At 47.9% G+C, this 21690-nt stretch overlaps 2 protein-coding genes across 2 annotated transcripts; both read right to left on the bottom strand.

Annotated features, from left to right (window-relative positions):
* Positions 1-1251: 1251 nt before the first annotated feature.
* On the bottom strand, positions 1252-10108 carry LOC144584257 (uncharacterized). Its single transcript, XM_078380008.1, has 6 exons — positions 9989-10108; positions 9408-9499; positions 8749-8881; positions 8179-8299; positions 7677-7812; positions 1252-6991 (listed from the first exon to the last, which is right to left on the bottom strand). The coding sequence occupies exons 5-6, from the start codon at positions 7684-7686 to the stop codon at positions 6195-6197; spliced, it is 807 nt and encodes a 268-aa protein (XP_078236134.1). The 5' UTR covers positions 7687-7812; positions 8179-8299; positions 8749-8881; positions 9408-9499; positions 9989-10108; the 3' UTR covers positions 1252-6194.
* An 883-nt stretch (positions 10109-10991) lies between these two features.
* LOC110075639 (rho GTPase-activating protein 11A) lies at positions 10992-21645 on the bottom strand. Its single transcript, XM_078379987.1, has 7 exons — positions 18527-21645; positions 17981-18072; positions 17145-17241; positions 14849-15120; positions 13410-13570; positions 12548-12691; positions 10992-11080 (listed from the first exon to the last, which is right to left on the bottom strand). Exons 1-7 carry the CDS (start codon positions 18626-18628, stop codon positions 10992-10994), a joined length of 957 nt encoding a protein of 318 aa, XP_078236113.1. The 5' UTR covers positions 18629-21645.
* Between the last annotated feature and the right edge of the window lie 45 nt (positions 21646-21690).

Below are 21690 nucleotides of genomic sequence, written 5' to 3'. Positions count from 1 at the left end.
CACACACACACAAGGAAAGGCTTGTTGTTTTCCTGTTCTGTGTTCCTTATTAGTTACATTTCTATCCAGCCTTTTCTCCTCTACCAGCTCTGGGTGGTGTACCTGCCCCCCCTTCCTCCCTTATCTTCACAACCACCCTGTGGAGTAGATCAGATTGGGATGGAGTGACTGGCCTCTGCGCACCTGGTGAGACGGAATTTGAACCCGAGTCTCCCGAGCGCTAGGTCCCCTTGGAGCATCTGCCACTGGAATCCATGTGTCTTCCGTCTGATCCCACGGCACTCCTCATTTTGGATCCTTAATTTAGTTTTTAAATGAGCATCCATTTAAAATAGCCCCTGTTAAACTCTTCAGAATCTCTTGTACATTATATTCTGAATGACTTTATTGGTGTTGCTCTTAGTTTCCATCGCTTCTTGACTAACCCTCGCAAAAATCCCCAGCCTTGAATAAATATTTAACAACTGAAAGCCCTTTGCAGTTCAGGGCAGAGGAACCTAGTGGTTGGAGCAGCTGGAAAGAAATCAGCCCAGATACCTAAATCCAAACCCATCAAATTCCCGGAAATCAAGAGGGTGCCACCTCTGGTCTTCATCCTTGTTGGACTATAACACATAAACCATTTACTCATAAGCATCTTAGGTTTACGCACAGCAAATTGCAACTCGCCTTAAGGATTTTAAGATCCAAAATGCTTCTTGTCCTTAAATTCCCATTTATCGTCTCCGTAGCACAGTCAAAAAGGACACCATTCATTTCAGATTACAGCCTCAGTGGCTTATGGGCTAAATAAATGATAAGAGCCTGGTTTTTGCAGATGTTATTAATCTCAAAACTCTGTGTTTATTAGATCTCCATTCTCTTATTGCTGTAGCCATGCAAATCTGGGGTTAGCTTTTTTTTCTCCCAGCAGAAAAATGAGGATTTCCTCTCCCCCTTATCTCCTTGGAGCATGTACACAGACCATGCTCAAAACGGACTCTTATCAAAACCCACCAACGTCTTACAAAGACGGATGGGAAATATACAGTAATGTCAAGTACACCCAATTTCAGGCCTAGCTTTTCGGGTCCTTGAGCTGGCTTGCTGCCGATCCCTGCCAGCCACCAAAATCCCAAACAGTAGTGGAGTCCCAGAGGGTTTTTCGGGCAGTCCAGAAATATTGAAGGTGAAACAGCCGAGACAGAGAGAGAGAGAGAGAGAGAGAGAGAGAGAGAGAGAGAGAGAAAGAGACAGCCTACGTCGGCAGAAATGGGAGCAGAGAGATTGTTCAGCCGGGCCAGACCAGACAGGAGACGAGCAGCAAGAAAAAAAATCTTAAATTCTGCAGAGTCATGCAGGTGAAAAGGAACGACAGGCAGAAACACAGACCGACCGAATATATAATAATTCTGTATTATGCTATCTAATATATACTATAGATCACTTCAAAATATATAGATGTGTTCAATGTTGCTAAATTTGGAAGCGTTCGCTACATTTCTCAAAAACAACGTGTAGCTCCGAGCAACTCTTGGGCTTCTCTCCGTATCAAGAAACAAATAGGAAATAAATAAAATGTCAACAGACCAGACTCCGCTTTGTTTTATCTCCAGCAGGGAGGGATTAAAAAAAAAGAGAGAGGACTCTTAAATGGCCATTCAAAGCCAAGCCAACTGCTCCCCCCTGCCCCGCTTTCCATATTTTGGATTATACCTTGCAACAACCCACTGTTTCTGGGAGATCCCGTTTCATCCCATGTGTTAGGAGGGTTGTAAGTATGATCAGAAGGAACAGGAGCACTTTGACTCTAACATTAATACACGCCTGCCACAGTGCTGTAAAAATACCACCATGTTGGGCACTGAGCAAATTGGACTGGGAAACTACGCCCATACTGGATTGTACAGTTAGCATGTCATTAGAAGCAGAGCTCTCTCAGGCAATAAAAGACATTTAGTTGTCCTAGCGTTAGCCTCCCTTACACCTTTTTTTGCAAATGAGCTGACTTTTATGTTGTGATTGGCCACTGGGAGATAAACACAGACTTCATTTGCAAGTCAGTTGTTGCTTTGAAGGAACAGTGTGCCTGGAAGGAAAACATACAGTAATCCGGGGAGAGACACATTTTCCAGATTGTGTAAATTGACTCTCAGTATAAAATAGCTTCTTATATTCTAGCATGTATGTTTTTCATGCATAATAATTCGGGTGCACACTTTAGCATCACTCAATGAATATCGAGGGCCTGATTAAAACTTCAGCCTGACAGCAAGCATTGTAAGTGGTATAAAAATTAATGATGCTCTTTTATTAACTGAATGCTCAGTTCTGAGAAGCAGCAAACAATGAAACCTTGCAAATATACCATCACCAACAAATAGTAGAATTAAGGAAAAAATAATAGGTTTGAATACGATGCCACGGAAGACATCGGCACTGTAACAGGTATAGCGGATTTAGGCCATTTTCACTGTATTTTTGCTATGGAATCATGGGAAATGTAGTCCTACTCAGTTGCAAAAGCCTAGTCCACCCTAAAGTGCAATTCTCTGGGGACAAAAAGAAAGCCAGTTGTAAATCTGTAGCAGCAAATTACTCTTGGAGTATATGACACCAGCCGGAAATGGTGACTCCAGTTTCAGGGTTGCTGTGAATCCACTCCAGATTTTAACTTGCATGGAATCCTTTCCTTCAAATCCTTTCAGCACCTTGGAAAACCCTGTGACCTACAGATTAAAACCTGGGAGTGGATTCACAGCCCCTCTGAAATGAGTGTAGGAGGGCTGTAACATGCTGCCGCCTTAAGCCTCAGCTTTCCTGGCATATAACCGCTGGAAGGAATACTGAGATAATGCATGTAACTCACTCATGAACGCTCCTAAAGCAATGTACAAATGCAGAACTATTATACAGCAGCAGTAATTAGAGGGTGGGAGTCGAGAAATTAACCCAGCCTCTGCATCTCAAACAGCCGGGGTTATTTCACCTGCCTGTAAACTTAAAAGCAAAATACCCTTTCTCTGTGCACTTATACTGTGGTTCTAGGATAAAAATAACACTATTGGCCGGTAACATTTTTAACGTAAACCAACTAAGGGGAAAAACTGCCTCTCCATATAAGACTTCCAGCTGCAAATGAGTCACTTGCCGATTTGGGTGCCGAACCGTTCTGTGCTACTGCAAACCTGGCACATGTTTGCACCCAATAGAGACGGATCCAAAAGAAGGCAGGTAGCCAACTTTTCTCCCCCAGCTTTTTATTTTTTTCCCCCCTGGTCCCCCAGGAACACTGGACGCCGAATTATTCATTACAGCCTCTTTGATTCTGCGCCAGCTCCGTCCCTGCAGAATTTTTCACGGGAAAGCCAAACATCCCGCCCGCCTGCTGAGAAACCTGTTTCCCAACCCAAAACATTTTTGGCTGATTAAAACAACAACAACAATTAAACGATTTCCCCTTGGATCAGAAGCACAGGTTATGTAAGGATTCCAGTCCCCCAATCCCCCCCTTTTTCCACTTATTCAAGTGGAAAATAAAAACAACCAAAAAGAAAGAGGAAGAAATGATAGGGCCACCTTTCATTCTTTTTATAGATCCAGAATATCAAAATGAAGGCACTATGAAGGCATGACTCCAATGGGCTTCCATCGCTCTTCTTCACCATTGCTTTTGAATTCATAATAAATTCACTATCATGACCTCCCTACTTCCAGATGCTCTTTGGCTTAACAAACGTAGATTCTTCTCGTTTTTTTCTTCAGTCCATCTCATCCGAGTGCTACTCTGGAAATTAGTCCGTTTGCCCTTTTTCACCTCCCCCCCCACTTTTTACCCAGTGAAGCTAATTAACAAACGAAGAATCATGCGTGGGGGTGGTGGTTTCAAGCTTTTTGAAACTTGGCGCAGAGGGAAAACCTGGCAAAATTGCTTCTAGGAAAGAATTACTACTTTCCTGGGTCTTGCAACTGATCAGGTATTAGCGAGCTGCTTCAAACCACGATGGACTGGCTTCCCTTACCTTCAAAGGTAAACAGGGGGAGAGGGAAATGCGAAGGAGGCAAATTCTGTTGCCCTTTAAAGGCCAATGGATTTATTTCAATGTGAGGTTTAGTGGCTCAAAAATCCACTTCTTCACACGCAGGAAGTGCAAATGTGTGTCTCCGTGGGAATCAATTGCAGAGTTTTCTGTGGCTAGAACAAAGTCAATCAAGGGAAGATGGTTATTTAAAACCCATAAGCTATTACAGAAACCTGAGTGACCAACATATGACATGCACTAAAAAGCTCCAATCTCTGTTTAGGCCTTTGGAGATAACACTGGAACTTGTTTCTGTAGCCAGCCTCTTCAGAAGCAAAGCACATTTATATCACTTCCACTTGCAGGTTGATGAGATCAAACCATTCCTATAAGGTTTCAGAATTCCTCCCTCATTCCCCTGAAGGAGGACAGCCCTGAGGTGGGGCAAAGGGACAGGCTGCTGTGATCAGGGGATGCCATTAAAGAGTAGTCAATTTTAAGTCCCAAATCCCATGACTTATGCAATTGTACAAAGGCAGGCCACCTGTTGATCTGTTTCCTTGGCTTCCCATCCGGTGCTTAATTGTTGCAACCGACCGGACAACTGATCAGGTGACAGGTAGCCCAGAAACTGTGGAAGCCGCTTGTGCGGTTGGTTGTCTTTCCATGCACAATTTTTTCACCACTAGACTTTGAATTAAGTTACTCTGCTTGTACTTCAACTTCCAGATGCAAACGAAATATTTTGCATCCATAACTCAAGTCTTGGACACAATGCACCTTGACAGAGGCAGGTGAGTAAAATATGCTAGCCTGCCTCAGGCAGCAAAACATTGTGGGTCCATCTCCCAAACCTGTACACCCAATCCTCCCTTCCAAAGTTCTCGGTTTCTATGTTAGCCTTGTCAGCCCTCTGCTACAGACCGATGCAAGCGGCATCATTTGAAAGGTGTCAGGCAGGAAGGTGTGGTTTAAAAGAACCACTGTCGTGTGATATTTCTTGCTTTTAATTCTTTAGTGTCAGGATTTAGAAAACCGCACAAGATGCAGATATATCTTTCAAAACTGATTTTAAAAATAATCATGTCTATTAGAAATCGAAAAGGCATTTGATTGCCCTCTGAAGGAAGGCAGGAGAAATGCAGAGTCAAAACAGAAGAGTCAGCCTTCCTGTAACCCGGGTGTTCCCTTGGCTGTGCTGGACAAGCTGGCTGGGGGGTGATGGGTGTTGTAGTCCATGCACAGCGGAAGGACACCAGATTGGGAAGGCTGTCCTACCATCCACCGCTGTGGAATTTTGTTTCTGAGATTTTTTCTGCATCCACCAAGGAGTCTAAAGAACCGAACCAATTCAAGAGGGAATTTCCTTTCTCAAAACTGCACGTTTCAGGCAGTCCCCAGTAACCAAATACCGAATTTGAAGCCCTCACTTGCTGAGTGAGAATTTGACCCCTGATGTTATAGTTTCCCCCCCTCCAAAATCAATGGGAGAAAAATATTATCGGGAATAAAATGAAAGCAGAGGACCTTTGCTACAGAGATCTGGTTTGGAGAAGCCAGGTTGAATAAGCACAAGATCTTAACAATCCACCATCGAGAGGTTTTGTACAAAAACGTTCAACAAGGATATCAGGAGAAAAGTCAGGGGGAAAAAACAGCCCATGGAGAAAGAGAGAAAGTTAATTTAAGATGCCAGAGGGGAAGCTAGAATTGGTGTCAACATTAGGGTTTTTTGTTAACAGGAAAATGATGAATGGCACCACATAATGCGACGACTCACCAGGCTTTTTTTTTTTTTAAGATACCGATGGCTCCAATCCATCTTCAACTCAGAATTCTGCCAAAAGCGGTAATAAAATGCAATGAAATCGCCTATGGCCAATTAAACCCAAAGGTAGGCATTGCCAGAGACCGAACCATCATCCGACTAAACAGAAAGTCCGACTAGACGGGGTCAGCTTTTGCTACAAATCCTGGGGAGGTGATTGGCCGTGGAATGGGGATTATGGGAGTTGTAATCCAACACAGCCGGAGACTACAGTGGTCCCTAGTGGTAACGCAGGGGCAAGCTAGAGCTGTAAAAGTGACTGATTTGGACGGCAACTCCTGAAAACCTTTGTTGGCAACACTTCCAGACGTTTTAGTCCAAAAAAAGTAACTTCCTACCTCACTGTTCCTCTTTCCAAGGTGTACCTATTGTTGGTTCTCTGGAAAAGCCACCTTTGACGGTTCAGCGTCCGAAGGGCTTGGCCCGTCCCTCTTTCTGAAGTTGGCAAACGACAGCACGATCTGTTTCCGGGCCACGCAGATCTGCCTGCCGCAAGCTTTGAAGGAGGGCCGGCAGCTTTTGGGAGGCTGCCCGGTCTGGCCGGCAAAGGCCTCCTCCGGACCCGCCTGCAAGGGCAGACCACTTTCGTGGCTCACGGAGCGGCCAAACCGCCGCCCCCCCTTGCGCTTGGGAGGGCTGGACCAGGAGGACGAGAGGCGCTGGAGATGGAGGGTCAGGCGCTTCAGGACGCTTGGAGGGCCGTCGTGGAGGTTAACCACCGGAGAAAGGTGGGCCTCGGATGCCTCGGTCATGGAGAGAAGTGGGCCTGGGGGCAGGTCACAAGCCCTGTTCTCCGGGCGGCCGTCCACACCGCCGTCCGCCAGCGTCACGTGAATCTCAGGAACCGTCACCGGCCTCACGCCTGCCATGGCGACATCGGCCGGAGGCAGAGGGGGCCCCGTTGGGCCAGACCTTGGGGCCTCGTGCTCTCCAGCACTGAGGGGAGCCCCGTCCGGAACAAAGCCCGTCTCCCTCTCCTCGGCGGCTTTCCTGGTGGACAGATCCTCAGGCCAACTCAAAGATCGGCGTAGGGAGGGATGGTTCGGAAAACCGTCCGAGTGGGGGCTCAGCCCCACGACGCACTTACATTTCGCAACAGCATTCGGGACGCCTGGATTCGTGGAGGGAGGGGCGTTTCTGCTGGATAAGCCATTTGGAGACCCTAAAGAACAGTAATAAGGAGGAGGTGAAAAAAGACGACAACGACAACTGGGTAGCCCCATTAAGTTCCTTGGAGCACAAAAGGAGTCCTCAGGCACCCAGAGTCTGGTGGCACCTTAGAAACTGGCAGGTTTTGTTTGCAGTAAGCCTTCATGGGCTACAGCCCACGTCGTCAGAGGCAAGAGGCATCTAGTCCTCCTGCGGAAATCTTGTCTCCGCTCTGGATTTTTCTGCAACAATTGGAAAAGGTGCCGAAGCAAAAACAAGACAAAACACCGCTCCCTTTTAGCAAATGAGGATAGTTCGGTGGGGTAAGTCTCTGGCTGTGGAGCCAGAGGTTGGGAGTTCGATTCCCCCCAGTGGTTGAGAAGAGCCAGCCCGGGTGGCCTTGGGAAAGCTGTCCACAGTCCCAGGGCTCCCCCTAGAGGAAGGGAAGGGGAAACCAACGTCTGAGTGCTCTCTGCCTTGAAAACCCTGAAAAGGGTTGCCATGAGCCTGAATCAATTTGACACCACAAGATTACTATTATGGTGATTTTGGTTGAAGTACCCAAAAAGCTTGCACCAAATGGACTCCGATAGCTTCCGATGGTTCCCCAGATAGTGTTTGAGGCAGTAAAGCCGTCCCACACTCTGTCTTGCCTCTCCCGGTCACCTCCACCGGCAGGACGTGGGAAGCCACCTCACCTTTTTCCATTTCTCTGGGCTCGCAGGACTGTGGCTGGGCCCATCTCGGCTGCAAGGCCAGGCCTTCCCGTCCCTCCGCCACCTTCGTGAGAAGCCAGCTGCCGGGTTCTGCTGCTTTTGGAGAAGTGGGAAGTGGCTGCAAGACAGAGGAGAGAACAAATGAATAAGCAAGGAAGGGCCCAACTGGGTACAGTATTTATTTACCTGAGCCTGTCTGCCTTCTATCCATCATTAGCTCGCTCGCTCGCTCGCTCGCTTGCTCCCATCCATCCATCCATCCATCCATCCATCCATCCATCCATCCATCCATCCATCCATCCATCCATCCATCCATCCATCCATCCATCCATCCATCGCTCCTCCCTCCCTCCCTCCCTCCCTAGCGGCTGAATCCAATACTAGCGTCTAGCCCTCTGCTGCCCCCTGTGGGTCGGGTCAGGAAGTGTAGAACGATAAGAGCAGGCTCGTGACCCCAGGCGGGGCCCTTGCCAGAATCTCTCACTTCAGAACGAGGCACCAGATCTTTGCTGCCGCGGGAAAAGATCCGCAAGGATTTGCGCCCCTTGTTCTTCCGCTCAAAGGATGTTGGGGAGCAGCAGGGCGGAGTGTGGACAGAGTGTTTTCTGAAAGGAAAGGAGGGGAAGGGAGTACAGTAGTCATTCCAAGGCTTAGAAGGTCAACTTTAAACAAGCCCATATTACGCTACTTATTTCAGTAAGACCGTGTTATCTGGCATCCACAGGGGATTGTTCCCAAGCCCTCCCAGCGGATGCTGAAAAACGTGGAAGTATTGAAGGTGATACATTCCATGGTCTCTGTCTCCCTCTTGGGGCCAGTTCTGATAACTACACCCTGGAATATGAATAGGTATTTCTGGGTTATTTAATTTAGTATTTTCAGCCTGTGGATAAGTGAATCAGCAGATACTGATCCTGTGGATGGGGGGGGGGGGTTCCTACTGCAGTTTGTTCAGGTTTCAGCCCATTATCATTCCTGCAGCTTGTGAAAGTAGTTCATTATATTGCCTGTTATATTGCACCGCACCCCATGGAAAGTGCCCCGGGCTCCTCACCTCTGAAAGTGTTTCCTGCCACTGCTTCGTCTCCTCTGAACTTTCCCGGATGGGGCTCGCGGGAGGTCTGGCCTTGTGTCAGAGACTGGAGTTGAGTCATTGCTGGAGAAAACCGGAGTAGCGGTTGTAGGAACTAAGTTGGCAGAAGAAGAGAAAGACAACAGAGTGACTGCATTTTATGAGCATTTATTTAGATTCCCCCCCCCCTCTTTTTCTTTCTGGAACCAAATGATCTTATTACGTATTAATATTAGGGCTAGACCAAGCCATCCAGGACTTCATGCCCAATACATCAGCTACCTTTTAAGCAACAAATCCAGAGGTAAAACAGATACCCGCTTATTTACGGTCTGGATTTGCATAATATAATACACATTACAGGGAGCAGGCCCTGCTGCATTACAAGGAACACAACACCCAGTGCATCAGATGAAACTTTTTGAACCCTGCCTGCACCCCACCCAATTGATATTGGTGTTGCCTTGTCTGATGAAACGTTCTGGAGAATCTGAAAGCTTGCATCACCTTCACACCACATGGGCAACCTTTGAGTGATTCTAAGGAAAGGTCTTGCCCAACTTTGCACTTTGCTGTTCCAGGTATAAGGAGCCCTATAGTGAACAAGAATTCTGCTTTAAAGGTGGAAGAAATATAATGACCTTGGACAGGATTCAGATCTCCTGGTTCATCCGGTGGATCCCTGCCATTCCCATCAAAGGGGTCTGAATCGGCCGAATCCAGGATTGACCGCCTAGAAGAGGGAACAGGGAGCAGTGATTATGGTATCCTTTTCATTGTTCAGCCACTGTCTCATATTCCTGCTTCTATGCACAGGATGTACCCATCATCTTTATTTTTACATTGCTTCCTTAATCATTCTTGGAAAGGGTTAGCCACAGGTCAAGGGACCCACTGCATGGTTCTGATATTAAGCCAGGGTTAACCTACGCAAGTTTCTCTGCTTCACAGAAGTCCTCCTCAGGTAGGATTACCCTACGCTGAAGATGGTCACACTCTTCCTGCAAACACGAGGAAACAACAGGCCCGGTTTATTTTCCAGAGGATGAGAAAGCCGTGGAAGCTTGTAGGACGGAGACGGAGAACAGGAAGGTTGGTCAAACACCCGAAAGAGCAAGAACAGAATCACGGCCGACCCTCCCGGTGTAAATGGGCCACCCACCTTGGATCATTGGCTCTGTCAACAGGTTTCCAACCTAAACCGCCAGATATCCACCCCTACCTCTTCTTGGCCGAAAGCTCCGTGGTCCAGGCGACGTCATCGGAGGCTTTCCTCTTGGAGTTGAAAGAGGTTTTCAGAGTCGTGTTATTACTCAAGGCGTCTGTGATCGAAAGAGAACCATTTCAAGGCAAGATCGGACTCCACGTTTGGGAAAATCTGCTTTTTCTTTGGTCATCGCAGTCTCGGTTGGGTGGCTGGAGTCAGAGACGCCGCTGCCCGAGACAATGTTCCTGTCAGGGGCTGAAATGCTGCCCTACCAAAATCTGCACCTTTTAAGACCATCACCACCCCCACCCCCGCAGCAACTGAGAAATCATATCAGTGTGTCATTCTTTTCGTGCTGCATTCCCCAGTGAACACAGCCCTTGGCCTCTTCCAGGTTTACCCTCCCTGCAACCCTGTGGGGTTAGCCGTGCAGAAAGGATGAGCGGCTAAGCCCAGGATCGGACCTCCGGGTTCATTTTCCAGAGGCCCCTTCAAGCATTTGAACCATGATACCACCATCCTTTCCCCAGCAGCCAATTGGATGTCGGCACCGACGTAATTTTTTTATCTGTTTCGCCACTGGTCGGCCCGAGACCTTTTAACATCAACCAGCTTCGACTTGGTGCTGTCAAAATGCATCGCCCTCCGAACGATCCCACACCCTGGATACAGGATTCTAGGGAACTCTTAAGCCCTTCGGAAAGAGCAGCGATTCCCAACCGTGGGTCTCCAGATGTTCTCGGACTGCAACTCCCAGAAATCCTGGTCAGCACAACTAATGGTGAAGGATTCTGGGGAGTTTGAGTCCAAGGACATCTAAGGTTGGGAACCACTGCGAAAGAGAACTCTCTGACCTTAAAAAAAGGACACACCGCCACCCTATCCTGCTGCAATCCATTTACAGTATGTAATTTGGACCTATGGTGTACAGATTTGCAGGAGGTTTTTGGACTACATCTCCCAGAATGCCTCACGCAGCACTGGGAGATGTGGTCCGAAACCTAAAATCTGCACCATCCTAGGACTCACCACCTTTGATCTCCAGGGAAGGAGCTGTGCAAAGGGCGCGGCCAGTCTTGAATTTGCTCAAGGCCTCAGTCACGATGTCTACGAGGAAGAAGGGGTGTGTGTGAAATAGTAGGGTCTCAAGAAACAAGGTGACTCTTGCACCCTCATCAAGCCATTTCATCCTCAAAAAGGATTCTGCCACAGTATCCCCATATCCATGGTGGTTTGGTTCTAAACCCCACCTACTCCCGTGGATGCTGAAAAACACGGATTACAGTACAGTATAGTGAACACCAGATTAACAAATGTCCCTATAGCCATGGTCTCTGGTTCCCTCCAGTGGCCATTTCTGGTAACTTCACCTTTGGACAAATACCCGTATTTTTCGCTCCATAAGACGCACCTCTCTATAAGACGCACCAAATTTTTAGGCGAAGAAAACAGGAAAAAATAATCTGGGAATTTTGTTCCATAAGACGCATACACTTTTTCCCCAATGTTTTTTTGGGAAAAAAGTGCGTCTTATGGTGCGAAAAATACGGTATATTTCCAGAAATTTTCTTTTTAATATTTTAAATATATTTAGTCTGTGGATAAGTGAATCAGTGGATACAGATCCTGCAGATATGGGGGCCCTACTGTCCTTAAAAGCAATGCAGTTTCGGATGGTTCATTACATGTTATTCAAAGAGAAGCAGGTCTGTATTGAAACACAAGGCAATGATTTGCCTGCTAATTCGGAAGTACTGTACAGACATGAAATTAGCGACGATTCCCTTTCTTTACACGGAACTGCAGAACAAATTCACTTGAGTGGGCAAGACCGTTTGTGTGTTGTCCGGGTGTGGCTACTTGTGGATCGGCAACTTTAATGTCTCTGATTTCCTTCTTATATATTTTTTAATATTTAAATCTGAATTAGGCCAAGACAGGTTTTCAAAGAAAGGACCTTAAAAAAAATGGGTCTGGGCTTTTTGGCCACCCTGGATGCAAAATGCTTCCAAGAGGCATTATGGGATGGAAGCTGAGTGGCCATGAACTGCTTGCTCTATGAATTGCCAATGCTTGAAATGTTAGGAACGCGATGCTTGGCTCGAGTCTCGTTATTGCATTCATCTCAATGTCCAGCAGCCCCTTTCTAAGACAAAAAAAAAAAAAAGCCAAATTGCAGAACAGCTTGAAGACAAAGATTGGAACTCAAGAGCACTGGGCATAGCTTGAAAGTGCGCGTTACCAAGTTAATTACCAAATGGAACATTTTTCTGTCTCCAAGCTGGCTGCCAGACAAATCTGAGCTGCAACCTTTTGGCACAGTTTGGACGGAAGTAGTTAAAAGGCTACCTGCAGAGAGCACCTATTGGCTAGCACCTGGAGCGTCGCCCGTAAGAATCCGACTTAATTGGTTTTTGTAAAAGGAGAATAATGGCAAATTCCTAATACATCACTTCAACTTCCAAGGTTAGATCAGGAAACGTGGACCACCGCAACGCAGAAATAGGTCGGTGTGAGGAAAATGCTCAATTCTAACAAGTCCTCTTAGGATATGCGAGTTGTCTGTGTACTTACTGCCCATGCTGCGTCGTCGTCTCCTCCTCCCTTCTAGGCCCCTCCCTCTGGGATTTTCGGGCTCGGGAGGGGGCTGCCCCTTCTCGCTGTCCAGATCTGAAAAAGCCGCTCTGACCTTTTCCAGGAGAATTTGAGGAACGGTGCCTGAGAGTAAAGGAGGGAGGGAAATTCACAACAATATTCAAAGACAGTGCTTCGTATCCAAATCGTATGATCCGTATCTAAATAAGGACAGAACTACCGCTCTGCAAAGATTTTTAGATCGGGCTTGGCTGGCTAGGGACGATGGGTGTTGTCGTTCAGCGTCTCAGAGGAGGACACTCGTTCAGGAAGGATGTTTTTGAGATCAGCGATCAGCTTCCAAAAGGGTGGAAATAAGCCGTCGCTTCTGAAATCTTTCAAGAGGGCAAGCGAACAGGCAGCGACAGTGAGGAGGAGGAGCACAATTAGGGGCAGAATAACACAGATTGGGGCCCTTGGTTGAAGTTGACCCCATAATTCCTGTTCATTCGGCAGCCAAGAGGGCATGACAATCCCATCTCCACCCAGGAGGTGGCAGCACATGCACAAAGCTGCTTCTGGTTCTCTCCTTTCCTGCTGCATCATGCGCGGCATAGAATGTAAAAGCCACACACACTAGCACTAGTTCACACAGCCTGCAAAAGTTACTTTTTTGGAACCACTCTTGCCGTGACTCTCTTAGAGGAGCCGTGCTCCAAGGAAGCAACTTTTCCAGATTTGGCCCGAGGGGTTCATGGCAACCCGGCTGCACCAAGGGACCGGCCTCCCCTTCTCCCGGCAGGCCACGCTCCAGACCAGAGGGAGCCTCCACCCTTGGCGAAGCCACGCCAAGGGGACTTACCGATCTCCGAGGCACGGCTGATCAAAACCTGAACGACAGCCGCCTGCCTTTGCAGCTGGCCTTCCGCTTGGCTGCCCAGCTGGCCACATGGTTCGGCGGAGAAGAGGTTGGGGGCGAAGATGATGGCCAGGTTGGCCAAATCCATTTTGTTCTGAGTGCACCTGAAAAGAAAACCTGAGGAAGATGAGAAACCTGGCCCTGGGCATCAACGAGCGCTGGTGCACGGAGAACGAGAGGAAATATGGCCAATTTCCTTCCCGGTTTTTTTTTTTGGCCAAGGTGGGGTAGGGTTAGGGTCGCTCTCGAAAGCCTCCTAAGCCAGCCCGGGAGGAGGCTGCATCTGGCCTGCAAGCGGCCCATCTCGCCACTCCTGCAATAGAGGCTTCCTAGAAGAGATGGCCAGAACGGAAGACGGTTGCAAACCAGAAGAGATGAGATTATTTGTTTATCTCGCCCAGCGTGGTTTTAATCTGATGGCCGCTCTCCAGGATCCTGGAGAGAGGAAAAGGCCTTTGCAGTCACCTAGAAATGACAAGGGGCCAGATCTTCTGGTGGCAGAGCAGATCTCCTTTGCAGAGTTTGGAAACGTGACTTTCTTTCTTTCGACTACAACTCCCATAATTGAGCCCAGTCACATTTTCAAGATCAAGAGCTTTATCACTGAGCGATTGCCCCCATGGTGATGATAACACCTTTCCGTTTCAGCCAGGAGAGCCCACGGCTTGCGACCGCTGGGTGGTCTGCTTGTCTTTGCTATCCTTTGCCTCCCTTACAGCCAATTTTAAGCACACAACAACTGTGGTTCTTTTCTTGGAAATCCACAAAGGAGCAAGATGAAGAATCAGATCGGTAGGCAAAACTTGGAAATCCCCTTTAAAATACCTAGTAACCAGGAAGCATTGCTCGTTACACCCAAAAACTAAGGGTGATCCTCTTTTCTGCCTTGCTTCCAGAACGTAACTGTGTTCTGCCTTTTGAACACCCCTGTTCGGGTTCTCTTTGGAAGCAGTCTCATTTTAATGTCATTTCCTGTTGTGGGTTTCCATGGGAGATAACAAAAGGCACAACAAAATCACATTGCGGAAGGAGTGCAGAAAGCAGGACCACAGCTTGCCAAAGTTGCTTTTCGGGATTCCTGTCTAAAACTTCTCCAGAAAGCATAAATCCAGCATAACCTAGCGCCGTGGTTCCTGACCTTGGAGGAAAAAACCCAACGTGTGTTCTGGAACTACAACTCCCATACATCCCGGTCGGCACAGCGAGGGGGAAAGGCTTCTGGAAGTTGCAGTCCAAGAACACCGGGGTTCCCCCAAGGTGGACGACCACCGGGTGATGTGTTACAGTCTTTTAAAAAGCAACTTGTCCAGATCCTTGGCGATACAGGTCTGGCCAAGGAACAGTGGACGCTGGGCATTCTTTCCTCCTTCCCGCAGACCCACCTGGATGCCACATCTTGCAGGAAGCAGAAGAGGTAGCGAAGGACGGCTGCGCTTTTCGGGGGCAGCAGGCAGGTGAGGAGGAGAGCCAGGGAGCCCTGGTCGGCCTCCTCCTCCTCCTCCGGGTCTCCTCTTTGCTGGGTTTGGCAGAGAGGCCCCTGAAGCGGGGCCGGGATCAGGGGCTCCGGCAGGTCCCTCAGGAACTGTTTGACGAGGGTGGCCACGTCGCACGGCAGGGCCATCTCCAGGCAGCGCTCGCCGGCTTCCAGGCGCCTCTGGGAAGGACGGGAGAGGCAGGTGGTTACCTGAGATGAATCAAACCCTCGGCAGCAGATCAACCTTTTCTACTTTTCCCTGCTTGAGGCTACAGCAAAGGGACCAGAAGCAAAGTGTGCCGTCGATACACACACAACCCATGAGGCTTAAAGCATTCTCTGGACAGTTTACCATTTATTTATACAGGTTACACCTGGCTGACCCCCAACTCCCCCACCCACCCAGCGGGCTGGGTCCCCAGGTTACCAAGGCCTCGGAAGGATGGAAAGCTGACTCCACCTTGAGCCGGCTACCTGAGCCGGTAAGGTTTTAACCCAGGCCCTGAGCTTAACCGCGGCTTTTGCCAAGAACCAAACTCAGAAAAATGTCCAAGGGGGTTAGTGTGAGGTGTTATCGTTCTGTCGGTTCGAGCAGCTGAACCAAGAGTTCGAACACCCACTGTGTTCCCTTGAGAGAGCTGCCGGACGTGGAGTGGGAGTGGATGATGGGATGCCACGCACCTTGGGAGAGCGGCAGAGCCCAAGGCATAGCCCCCAACACAGAGACCGATAAACGACGTCGTAATATTTAGGTGTAAGAAATCCCTCTCAGGACCAGCACAGATTCGACTAACGGTGGCACCTCGTGTCATCCTGGTTGCCTGGTGCAGGAAAACATGCCCAAGAACTTTGTGGCCTCTTGAAGGCTACAGTCTCCCGGTTGGCATCATCCTTCACAGACTGCAGCCCACTTTGGTCAGAGGCAGGAGGAGCGCGGCCTCAAGGAGACCGGCATTTAATGAAACACTGGAGGGGAGGGATATGAGCTGGAACAGCATCCGCATCACCATCATCCTGAGGCCTGCCAGTTACAGTCATTTAGCTTTTAACAGGCACCGGGAGATGATGAGCAAACAGCTTAGCAGTCGCCATTCAAAGGTCATTTGTGTAAATACAGTACACACTAACTCCACAGAAGAGAGCCTATTGCCTGCTTAGGGTCAAGTCATTCAAGCTAAGGCATTCCGTAGAGACCTTTGACCTTCCCAAGACCCTCTGAATCCACCCCCAATCCTAAACAAAGTTTGATCCTCCAAAAGGCATATATATATATATATATCCACATGATTTCCACTGCTGAAATGTTCCATAGGGGAAAGGACCCAGATTGCCATGTTTTAAGACAGGCAGAAAAGTTCAAGAGGATGGACTAAATTTGGGGGGGGGGGATATGATGGAGCCTTCCGCTAGCCTTTAAAAAAAATGCCCTTTTCCTCACCTTCTGGATGTTTGTGCAGAGGCAAGAGAGAGAGAAGGGCTGTTAACACATTATTTATATATATATTACTGGCAAAAGGATTGCTTAAGTTCCTCTCTTGAAGCAACCGCTCCCCATCGGCATTTCAACACCCCTTCCCTACGTCATCCGCTGCTGGCAGGACGTTGGCGTGCAGGGGATGGGAGAGACAGAAAACAGGTTTCAGGGGACAAGGGTCAGAAATGGGGCAGGCTGGTCTGCCATAGGTCCAGGTATCTGATTTAATACCTGTTTATTTTATTTTACAGAGGGTCTAACCCAAAATTTGGGCAGGCATACCAGTACTTAAAGCAGAGGATGGGGAAGATGGGTGGATGGAAAGAACAGTCCCTAAAATTCCCCTAGCAATTAGTCATACAGTACAGTACGTGCTTGGGGATTCTGGTAGCTGTTGTCCAAATGTAACTTTTCTACATTTTCTAAGCCCTGACGATGCCATGTCAGCACCTCCTGCAAACCTACTGTGCCACAGTTGTTTTGGGCCATTGCATCATTTCCGACTTACGGCAATCCTAGGAGTTAATGATATCCCAAAAGGTCTCTTAGGTCTTGCAAAATCAAGGCTGTGGCTTCCTTTTTGAGTTAACCCATTGCATCTTCCTCATTTCCTGCTGCCTTCCCCTTTTGCCAGAGTTATGGCTTGGGTCAGTGAGTCTCGTCTTCTCAGGAGGCACCCTGAAGTCCAACAACCTCCAGTTTAATCATATTTTGTCACTCCCTACTTTACCTTTAAAGCTTTGATGCGTGTCAGGGAGCCGCATTTCCGGAAAAGCCCTTCAATATGAAGATGGGGCCGAAGCAGTTCGCAAGCATCCACAAGGAACCTTGGGGGTGATAAAAGCAAAGAAGGGGATATGGTGTAGAAGAACTGGAATGTGGAAAGCGTTAGTCACGACACGTCTTCAGAAGAGCTCCCTGGTTGTTACCAGTTACAATGATAATAAAGTAACTTATGTTCATTTGTTGCATTGCCTGTTCCCAATTAATTTGGAAGCGCAGGCCCTAAAGCAAGGTCCTCCCAGGAAATCAGAAGACCCATGGGGCCGCTGTGTTAGATCATATCCACAAGCCACCTTTAGCACTTCTCAGCTCCACTAGGAGGAGGTCTTTTGTAAGGCCAACGGCTCTCAGTGCCTATTTGAGACAAAGCCACTCAAAAGCGCTTTTGCATCACAACATTATTCATTCAGGACATCCAACACTGAACCCTTCCCCTGATTGTCTGTGGAGGGATCAGGGGAAGTGAAATTCTTTTTTTCCACATCTGCTAGAGCATTACTGAAGCAATGAATCGCTTTGTTTAAATTAAAACATTTCTCTGTTGTTGTTTTTGCTTGTCTCAATATCACCGATCAAAAGCACAGCTGTGGGCAGTTCCTTGATGATCTGGGGAAATGCCTGACTGACAGCAAATCAGGCTACCAAGAGTAATTTGCAAAATGACACATTGCTCTTTTACCCTGACCTCCACCGACCCTCTGAAGCCCGATCCAGCCGCTCACACCAAGTGTGGATCAGGCACTCAGACAGCAACCGGGTGGGCGGCTGTTCAAAATTACTCACTGTGGCACGCCTTCTGCACGCTCAGAAAGGGGAAGGGAGTGGAGTGGGACACCAAACAGGCCACCAGCAAGAGGAGCCGATCTGTGGTTCTCCTGGAAGAAAACAAACTCTGATTAAACCGTCTAGCGGCCATCCTGGTATTCTGGAACGGTGACCGCTTTCTGCGCGACGGTAATGCTGCAGAAACTGCAGCGGACGCGCCTGTACCGCAATTTCACTGCTTTTCACAAAAGTCCTTGAGGTCTGCAAGGACAGAGTTTGAAGACATTCATTTCGGACTACAAGTCCCATGCCGGTGGGGGGATTCTGGGAGAGGTCAAGGCACCATCCTTGGGTCAGGCACGCAGCATTTGGCAAGGGCTGCTGAAACCGGCTATTTTTAAAACTGCCACTTATGGCAGCTGATTGGGGGGATGCTGGATATTACAGGCCCCCCTCCCCAGACAAACTCAAAATTGCGGCAAGAAAATTAGGTCCGCTTCAACACCTGTACATTTTCACCCTCTGCTAAAGAGTTCAGACAATATTCTTGCGCACGGGACTCACCTGGCTGGTAGGGTTGGCCTTCCACAGCTGGGCATGAACGCCGCGCCTCTTAAGATAGTGGATGATGGCCGGGAGGCGCTCTCTTTCCTCCAAACTAGACATGGTTGTGGTTCAGCTGAATCGACTTCACCCGAGAAGCCTGCATAACCAAACTCAACCTCCCCCCAAAACAGAAAAGTGTAGAAAGTTTGGGGGGGGGGAGAGAGACAAGAGATTTGGGACAAAACTGTGCGATAACAGGCCACGTTCCCTTGGGAGAAGCCACGTGGGCAACCAAGACGCTCAGTTTTCAATAGCCACAGTCAACCTGTGTCCTAGCAAATGGTTTCATCCCAAGTAGGAAAACCATTTCTGTTGCTTTCCGGGTTAATTTAACTACTGAGATTACATCTCAGGAGCCCAACGTGGTGGATTAATCTTTAGTGCAAAAATAATAATAATAATAATAAAAAAATCAAACCTCGGTTTTCATTTCATACCGCCCTCCCTCCCTGTTTGTTCTACCTGCGAAGATATGAAAGAAAGAAATGAGGCAAAAAGTCCCTTTCCAGCCACCCTCTGGCTTTTCCCCTTAAGAAAACCCAGCAAGATTGAAAACCTTGCTTGGCTTTTAAAGGCGCTTGGTTCAAGCGAGATTTGATCTCCTTTCCACTAATTTCATCTCTCCCTGCCAGAGAAACCTTCCTAAGCAACACACCTGCCCCCCCACTTACAATATCTTGGGGGGATAAAGGGGGAAACTGGGCTAGTCTGAACAGAAGCGATTCCTTTATAAGTTCCTTCTGGGAGAACAAGGAGGCATTTAAAGCAACATCAGTCTTTTGAAAATGCAGATGGATCTTGAATGGGGAGGAACACCACTTGGTGGTACAAAAGCTAGAGGGTTAAAGGCATCGAGTACCAAAATCAGAACAGTGGTTTCCTAAGGGAGCCAAGGAAACGAACATGGCCTCATGAGCTACAGATGAGCTGAGGGTCAGCCAAGGACCCCTTGCAACCAGAGATAGTCAAGTTACTTTTTTTGATTGCCAACTCATCACAATAACAACCACCTACTTTTTGGGCTTTTTCAGCAGTTGACGCTTTCCAAAGAAATGTTCTCACCTGCTCCTGTTTTGCAGACTTTAAGCTGCTGATTAAAAGAGGGGTGGGGGGTGGGAACAGTGGTTTGTTTTAAAGTTGGCAACACCGAGCCCTCTTAGATGGTCCCCCCCCTTTTTGCAGCCAAACTCCAAAGAATCTAGAAGCCTCCAGCGATACCCAATCAGAACCCAAACACGTATTTTATTCCCTTAAAAACAACGAGAGGCTGGGAGTGGATCGGTTTCAGACTACAGCTCCCATGCTGCTTGGGGGATTCTGGGAGATGTAGTCCGAAAAGTGACCTTTCCGACTGCGGAAAACAGAGACCCAATGCCTTTTCCACTTATTTATTTTCTGATCTTCTTTGGGGGTCAGTGTAAAAAAGAAGAAAGGAGCCATGAAATCATATAAAATAGACAAGGAACTAAAACAGGTCAATTGCATTCCACAGGGTGGCCACATACACACACACACAAAGGTTAAAGAAGGCTTCTGGGTCTTTTGCAGTGGGGACCGGAGCAAATTTCAGCAGATGCAGCTTGTCAGCTGAAATACCCATTTCCATGGAATGTTTAAAAGTACAGCGTCCAGCCTATAGGTTTGTTGTTCAGGGCCTGTCAAGTCCCCTCCGACTGACGATGACCCTATGAATGAGCCATCTCTAAAGCATCTTGTCCTCAACGTCGTCGCTCAGCTCTTATGAACTCAAGCCTGTGGCTTCCTTTTAGGGAGTCAGACCATCCCGTATAGGGTCTTCCTCTTTTCCTGCCACCTTCCACCTTTGCCAGAAAATCCTGCCTTCTCATGAGGTGCCCAATGTAGGACGGCCTCCGTTCCGTAATTTTTGCTTCCAGAGATTGTTTGGGCTTGATTCAGTCTAGAACCCACTGGTTTGTCTTTCTGGCCATCCATGGTATCCGCAAATCTCTCCCCCAGCACCACCTTTCAAATAAATCATCCCCCCCCCCATTCAGCTTTCTTTGACTGTCCAGTTTTCACACTCCGGTGATCGGAAATACAAGAGTGTTGATGATCTTGGTCTGCAAAGAGACATCGTTACTCTTGAACGTTTCCAGTTCCTTCTTGGCTGCCCATCCGAGTCTCAGCTTTCCTCTGGCACTGCAGTCAGCATTTGAATGGATGATTGACCCAAGGTATGCAAAACCTCTAATCATTTCAATTCCTTCATTGTCAAAGCCTACGTATACACATCCATAATTGTCTTCTACGTACAGTACTCTCAATTTAATAACGTCTATTGCAATCTGTTTTCAAAATTCACTAAGTGGCCTCATTATTCTTAACTATGATATGACCCTTTCCTTCGTTTTAAAAGCCAAAATACCTGATCAGGTGGTCGAAGATATGCTCAATGTCTTTCAGCTTTCAGTTCTGCTCCTGGCTTTGAAATAGAAACCAGGTTTAGGAACGGAGGAAGAGTTGGCGGAGATGTGAAAAGTTTTTGGTTTTAAAAGACAGAATGCCCCGGACTCCATCACCAGTGGCAGTGGGGAAAGTAACTTTTTTTGTGACTCTAACAACTGCTGGCCCATGCAGAGAATCGAAGTCATAATCCTAAAAAAAGTACCGGTTCTCCTCTTTCAAACTGAGAGAGAATAATAAACATTAGAATTCTGTCATTCCAGTCCTGAAGCAGCTGTTGGAATGATTCGTGTAGGGAAGAGCAGTATTTTCCATGTTCAAAATCCACCTCCCTCCTGTCCCTAGGTAAGCCTATAATGGACCTTGGTTGTTTCATTTCCCCCTCTTTACCCACCATGGGGCAGATAGATATTTAAAGACGGAGCTTTACACCTCACAAATGCAGAGGAACATAGAAACCTTCCCTGTTAGATTTCTGCCTTCCAGAAAGCTGCTGAGGGCATGGGACTTCTGCTTGTATTAAACACACCCACCCACAAAACAAGGCTGTTCAATCTCTGACAGAATTGTGCTCTAACGTTTATCCCCCCCTCCTTGCATGCATGCACGCATGCATGTCTGTCCACACACGCCACATCACATGCGCAACCCAGTCAGTTCCTTTTAATTGCATGTCAGCAGAAAGGCGACCGGTTCCT

The sequence above is a fragment of the Pogona vitticeps genome, chromosome 9 (assembly GCF_051106095.1).
Source record: "Pogona vitticeps strain Pit_001003342236 chromosome 9, PviZW2.1, whole genome shotgun sequence".
NCBI classification, from domain to species: Eukaryota; Metazoa; Chordata; class Lepidosauria; order Squamata; family Agamidae; genus Pogona; species Pogona vitticeps.
This window is presented reverse-complemented; position numbering and strand designations above follow the sequence as displayed.